Source organism: Belonocnema kinseyi, chromosome 4 (genome assembly GCF_010883055.1).
Source record: "Belonocnema kinseyi isolate 2016_QV_RU_SX_M_011 chromosome 4, B_treatae_v1, whole genome shotgun sequence".
Classification (NCBI taxonomy): domain Eukaryota; kingdom Metazoa; phylum Arthropoda; class Insecta; order Hymenoptera; family Cynipidae; genus Belonocnema; species Belonocnema kinseyi.
Window position 1 is genome coordinate 84,622,284 of NC_046660.1, and position 7,436 is coordinate 84,629,719.

A 7,436-nucleotide genomic window follows, 5' to 3' on the forward strand; every position below is an offset into this window, starting at 1 on the left:
ATTTTTACACCAATAAAGGAGCTGCCCCCGCCCACGGAACTCCTCGCCGACGATGAGTTGTTTATTCCCGTATGCAGTTCGCCGGAGAAATTCTTCGTCACTACCACCAAGTCGGTAAGGCGAAATCTGGAATTCTGAACTCGATACAGATTTCACCATCCAACTCGTAAGAGTGGATAGGACCTTTCTCAAAACAAAAAAAAACGATACACGTAGCTCGGCCATACCGCTTACGATTTGCGTAGTCGGAAATAGCGCCACTTATTTAACATCTGCCTCCCCCCCCCATACTTTGACTATCACTTTTGAGTTCATTTCCAAAAAAAAGGCGAAAAAAAAAATATAATAATTTTTTTTTTACCCTGAGGAAGATATCACCTTTAATTGGACGATAAATGAAACGGTCGGATGAGGCAAAAGTTTAAAATTACTGTTACTTCCGTTACTACGATGTCTTAAATATGGAAAATTATTTTTGTGTCCTATGAAGGGGGTGTTTCTGACCGTACGGATGTTTAAAATCTCCTAAACGGTGAGATAAATATGATCATGACGATATATCGTTTCGGACCCATATTTGAGACATCGTAGCAACAAAAATAACAATATTTTACACATTTAAAAATTGTATATTATAAGTGTTTGTTGCCGAAAAAAACTTTTTTTAGTCAAAAAAGAGGTGCCGCCCCTATTCTCTAATTGCACCCAAAAATCGTCGAGTTCTAGTCGATCATGTATTTTATTTTGAACTAGAAACTGCTTCCTAGCAAAAAGGAAAAGAAAAACTAATCTAAGACTTCTTGTTAAAAAAGGCAGCAAATAAACTGGAACTTCCTAGATCGTAAAGGAAACAAAATAAAAAGATGGATAGAAATTATTAAGGAGAGGGAAAAAAGGAGAAGAGGATGACCACGCACTCAGAAAAAAGTTAATAAAGTTTGGTTGATTTTAATACATGTTTTAGTTGATGCAACCAAATATTTGAGTTGATCCAATCAAATAGGTTGGTTGATTCGAACAAATATTTGCTTGATTCAACATGGAGTCAATGATGGATTTCTGGGTTAGATTGCCTGCGCCACACAGTGGCCGATTCTGGATTCAAGTGTTGATAACTTATGTGTAGTGTCAATTTTGATCCGATTTGAACCGCTCTTTTTTTAAATACTTGTTAATACTTGTAGTTTTAAAAAAATATTAAAACAAAAAATCTGGGTACTCTTTTTTTGACTTGTTTGACAATTTTATTGTTATTTTGATGCTATCTATAACCGGCGCGCTTAGTAAGGGCATTTTTAGGTCACTGGCTTTGATGATTTCCTGTGGTTTTTTAGTTTAGGTAGCGTTCTGACAAATCTAAACATAATTCTGGCTGTATTTTTTAAAACAGCAAGTATTCACAAGTATTTAAAAACAAGAGCGGTTCAAATCGGATTAAATCGACACTACAGTTAAGTTATCAACACTTGAATCCAGAATCGGCCACTGTGCGCCGGTGAATTAAGCTGCGCCCTAAGAACTAAAGCTTGTACTGACATTCAAAATGTTTTGGATGTTATTACAGACCCCAGTTTTGCGAAAAATTTGACGCTCTGGGTGTACCGTTGTTCCTAGAACTATTTTTTTGATAAATTCATGACACGAGGCATGATCTTCTCGAAAAATACTCTAGGATGGTTCCCGGAAGTATTTGAATGTCCGCGTATCACGGAAGGTTCTCCGATCGTTCCTTGGAAACCTTCCTTGATACGCAAGCATTCACTTGCTTCCGGGAACCGTCCTGAAACATTTTTTGTATTTCTCCAAACCTTCCATTGGACTGTTCCAAGAATTTTCAGGGAAACTTCTGTGTTTTCCGGGTAGGTAGAAAATATATGAAAAAGGTAATAATGATGCAAAGTCATTAAATTTAGTGGCTTTTTCGATATACTCTATGTCTGGTAATTTTAATTTTTCATGAAGAACAGAATTTTTGGTAATCTTAGATGTTCGAGATAGTTATTAAAATACCATGAGCGCAGACGCAGTCTAATCGCCGGCGCGGCGCCTGACTGTAACGACGTAGGGTAACTGACTCGTTGGATTGCAGTGCTCATTCAAAAGTAATAACCAGATATAGTCAGACGTATTTCCGTTTCCGGCTACGGCAATGCTTGTCGGGGATCAATTATAAAGATGAAAATAAATAAATAAAAAAATTTATTTTTTATTTTTCTCGAAAATCTTCAAATTGCTGAAATCCGGAACTTCGATGGAAAGGTATTTAGGTACTCAATTTAATTTTTTCCAATTTTTTATTAATATCCGTACAATAGACTAGCTGATGTTATTGGATGTCAACTAAGTTAAAAAATTAAATAAAGGATGTTCAAGTTGTCAGTATACTGATCCAATATTATATAGGGTACAAAATAATAAATTATGATTTCACACTTATTTACTTATAAACTACAGGAAACATAATCACTAGTATGATTTTTCGGTGATGCATTTCTTGGTATTATCCACAATAAATTGTATCTCGTTTATACAAGTAGCAACCTGGGTTTTAGTGCACTGTTCAGCAGTCTATGAATAAATAAAACGATAATGTTTATATATATGATTAACATGAAGAAAATGAAGCAATTACATAATTTTTGAATTATTGTTCTATACGGGTTGATGTAGAATTGTAGACGCATCCATTAAATTTTCCAAAATCTTAATAAAATATATAAAACAAGGATTAAATTATTTGATTTAATTCTCAAACGGATTTTATTTCAAATTCGGTACTGACTAGTAATATGGAATTTTAAGAAAAACTAACAAGTCAGGTATCATTTTAGGGCGAGTATTAGGGAATTTTCTATAATGTTAGCCCTGAACAATCTGGAAGAATGTTAGTTTTACGAGAAATTCCGTAATGATGAAAATATCGTTTTAATGTAGTAGTTTTGTTAATTATAGTGTATAATACTTTTGATCACAAAACCTAAAATTTTAAACGAACAAAATGTTTAAGGAACTGATATTTTTTATTTACCTTTACTTGCTTTGGACATTTAGCCAATTCGGGAAAACAGACTTTTTCAACAGTATTTTTGACTGGGATCGCAAAATTGACCTGACAAGATATAGTCTTCGCCTTTTGTTGTGCAGTTCCAGCATCAATGAGTTTCTAAATGGCAAAAAATATATATTTAAAACCTGTGCTTCAATCATTAAAATGTTTTGGAAAATTTAGAATTATTTTTGCCAAATGACCTGAATTTCTGCCTCTTTTGCCTTCTTGAAGTCATTTATTTGGTCTTGATATACGTCTGCCAGGACGAGCTGTAAATTCAGTTTAAATTCCATTTTTAAATACGCATTTAATATTAATAATATTTTAGTTTTTAAAATATTATAACAGGTAAGGAATTTTACATTGCAGTCTTACATTATGTATTACTCTTTGTTTATTTTTTCCTTGGTAGGTGCACAATATACTATTTTAAGTGAAATACATCACTCAGAGTTTCATCAGAATTTTCAAAAAGAATTGAAAATCCCCTAAATTGGCTTTTAGAAATAAGGTGCTAAATTTTGCTTTGCAAAATACCAAACATGTCAGTAGTTTATTTCAATAAATGTTTATTTTTTTTCTTCTGAGAAATTTGCATTCACAAGTAGAGTAAAAAATCAACAAATAAAAGAAACATTTTAAATATTTACAAAAATAAACTTGGGATCGACTAAAAGTTTCTTTTTTATTGTGCGAAAAATCAATGTTCATTTTTACGAAAAAAATACTTCGTAGGGGTACCATTTAAAAGAAAAAAGTCGTTTTTTGGACCATCCTAATAAATTCGATGGAAAATTTGTTTATAAACTTTCAAGATGACTTACTTGACAGGCAAAGAATGCCAGTAAGCAGCAGATGATCGCAAACTTCATGGTTTATATAATTCGTATAACTTCTACTTCTTACCAAAGAAAAACTTGAAGTACATTTTCTGATCTGAAAAGTTGCCCTTTTATACCAAATACTTATCTTGGAGAAAAAACTAAAACTACGTAATTTCCTTGTTGTTAATTCATCGGCCTCTTTTCCCTCCCCCTTCTAACGCTGCATTCCAACCTTTTTAACATTAATGAGACATTAGATTAGTCATGCAGAATCAAAGCAATAAAATGACAGTTTCACGACGTAAGCAATGACGTTATACAGATGTACTTAAGTCCACATATTATTTACGCACACGGGATCTGGAGAACACGACTTACTTGATAAATAACAAGAAATTTTAATGAAATCTTTTCTTTTCTCAAATTGATCATACTTTTCCAAAGTTTATTAGGATTTTAATATAAAACTACTGAACATCCCCCATTTGATTCCAATTCGATAGTTAAAATAAATTTAAAATTTTGAAATTTCTTTGTTGGGTGTGGATCGTTGTCCTCTAACATGAAAACATTTTCGCAAAGCATTTGTGGACCATCTTCATGTTTAATTACTTAATGGCGACAGCCTCATTTATTTGGAATTTTATTATAAGCGTGTAGCCTTTGTAAAATATTTCCACCAGATGAGAAAGAGTGTCACGTATGATACTACAATTTATCTTAAGAGATTCGTGATAGGGTTGAAGCAACACTTACCGCTGAAGAATCAATTGACTATGGTTGAAAATAAATTTATTTTGATTTTTACAAATTTATCTTTAAAAAGATATTAAATACAGAAGCTTTAATACGCATAAGGAATCACATTTAAAATCTGAATTAACATTTTCTACATTTATTATCATTGATATACATGTTCGAAGTTCATCTTATAGAAATTCCTTGAAATGATTTTTTTTTATTCTTCAAATTCCATGACCAGCAACAAATTATTTTCCTCAGTTCCAAGTTTTTTTTTGACCATACGTGCACCCCGGATAAAACTTTGATTAGGGCTTTAATCTTGTTTTGCATATCGAATAGAACCCCTATAATTAGGTGAGTCTCAAACATTTTTTTTAAAGTTAAGTTAAAATTTTCCTCAAATATATAAAAAATAAACAATGCGTCACAAATATTTATTAAGTAAACTGTTGATTAAGTCAGGAATCCAACATTAAAAAAAACAAGAAACTGAATAAAAAAAGTCTTCAAAAAATGTTTCTTTTTCCGGATACTTCAAAAGGTCAAGTTTTTTTATTGTAACAAACTAAGTTATTTGCTACATTCTAAAAATGTTCTAAATCAGGTTTTATAGCCAAAGAGTTTTCATTTAAATATTCGAGTATTAAATTAAATTCTGTTAAAATAATAAAACACCTATTTGGTAAATATATATTTATTTGCTTCGAAAAGTGCTTTCTTAGTTAAGCAAGTGTTAACTTAGACATTTAATACAGGTAAACTGCAAAAGGGAAAAAATAATACGGAAGAGATCCGATTAATTGTACCGTAATGTAATTCAATATGTGATCATTAGTGAACGAAAGATTATAGAATATTTTTGTCTTCGGAAACGTTGAGGATATTTTCCCCTAAAACTTAAAACGCCATGATAGATAAGAAACATACATGCACAGAAATAACTAAAGTTAAATTGTGTTGCATGTAAAGTTTCCCGCTGTTAAAGCTAAAATTAAAATTTATTTAATACCATTTAGCAAAAAGCGCAAAAATGACTGAAAGATGAAAATCCCCAATTATTTCCAATTTTATGAAGTTAAACGACGATAGAAAGCGCTGGCGTCGTAATTCTCGCTACACCTCGAGTAAAAATGGAGCGATTATTCCAGGCAAGTTTAAAAATCGGAAATTATCTTCGACCCATTTAAAGTTCATCTGGCAAGGTTAATTTTTGTTGCGGTGAATCTTTCACATGGAGTCGATGTAAACTTTGTCTTTCATTTTTTCCGTGTAACAAGTGTTTGAAAAAAGGATGATTTTTTTGCCTTTCCTTTTCTAAAATCATAATGATATACCTTTTCATCGAAAAATGTGTACCGAAGCATTAGGGGATAAGATTTAAGTGGTTTTTAGTTAAGTAGTGTAACCGACACATGTATTATTAATAAACCGCGACAAACTCATAATTCTATTTTTTGGCGAAAGAATAAACAGATTAAAATATCCTTAAATTTCCGATCAAAATTTAATTTAATCTTCACGCGAATCAAACAAAATATATTTTTTCAGGCCAGGGTATGACTTACCAATAAATAGATTAATGTCATATTTTTTTTACTAATACAGAACTGAAATTTGACTAAAGGTTTGTTAAATAATAACTTACTACTAAAAAAATCTTCAAAAATAAAAATCAAAAAGTTGTAATGTGTTTTAAAAAGGAAAATAAAGAATTAAATATGTAATTAACTTCTTGCTTTTCAATGTAATAGTTATTTATATACGTTTACTATGATTTAGTCGCAATAAACTCATTGTATATGGTGGCTAAAAAGTACATAGATTACAATCTCGTGAGCTTTCTTATTGAAATTTTATCATCGGCATGTAATGTTGGTCAAATATTTTCGACAGATAAGAGGTTGAAATATGTAACAAAAATTCATGTCAGGAGATGCGTAAAATTAATCGAAAAAGTTAAAGTAATTTCCTAGAAATTTTTTTAAAACTCTACTCTTCTTATTTTCACATAATATAAAGTCACAGAATGGATCAATATATTGATTATGCATATTCCGGATTCTACCAAAGTTATTTTCATCTTTTCGCTTTTTTCCTTGTGCAGAATAATATAAATGTTTCTTAAATTTGAATTATCACTAGTGAAATTCTCCGGATTCAATTAGCTAAAAGTGAGCCACCAAAGATCAGAAGAAATTTAATAATTCGAATATTTGAGATATTTCCTAATTTAACAGTGAAAAATAACTCATTTCTTGATAAAAATATATAAATTTACTTAGGACTTCATATAATAATTATAGAAAGCACTGTTAGAAATTTCTATAGCGATTTTACTATAAATGTAATGGAAGCAATATGCATATACGTGTAGTAAATTTAATATACCATTATATTGTAAAATAATATACATGTATAGTAAAATAGAGTGCATAAAAGTTGAAAGTTCTTTGATGTATGCAAATCTTGTCAAATATTTAAAACTAAAATAATAACCTACAATTCATCGACTAAATTCCTTTTTATAATCAAAGTGCAACGTACGGGTGGGGTTTTCATCAAAATTCACTGCCAATTTCAGCGTTTTTACGTGAGTATTGCTGCTTTTAGGTTATGTGCCTTGATTATGAATTTAATTGAACTTGCCCACTTGAAACCCAGTATAACTTATGTTCAACTAGAAAAAAATAATGCTTTATTATTTAGAATTAAACATTACTGCAAATATTATTTTTAATTTGTGTAAAGTGATATTATCTGGCTCTTCTAAGAATTGATCAATATACATGTACATTAAATTTATTACGCAGCCTCTTAAT

The 7,436-nt window shown here is 30.7% G+C and overlaps 1 protein-coding gene across 1 annotated transcript; it reads right to left on the bottom strand.

Moving 5' to 3' along the window:
* Positions 1 to 2,382: 2,382 nt before the first annotated feature.
* Positions 2,383 to 3,955, bottom strand: LOC117172098. The gene is made up of 4 exons (XM_033359873.1): positions 3,874 to 3,955; positions 3,250 to 3,318; positions 3,029 to 3,163; positions 2,383 to 2,568 (listed from the first exon to the last, which is right to left on the bottom strand). Exons 1-4 carry the CDS (start codon positions 3,919 to 3,921, stop codon positions 2,467 to 2,469), a joined length of 354 nt encoding a protein of 117 aa, XP_033215764.1. The 5' UTR covers positions 3,922 to 3,955; the 3' UTR covers positions 2,383 to 2,466.
* Positions 3,956 to 7,436: the final 3,481 nt, after the last annotated feature.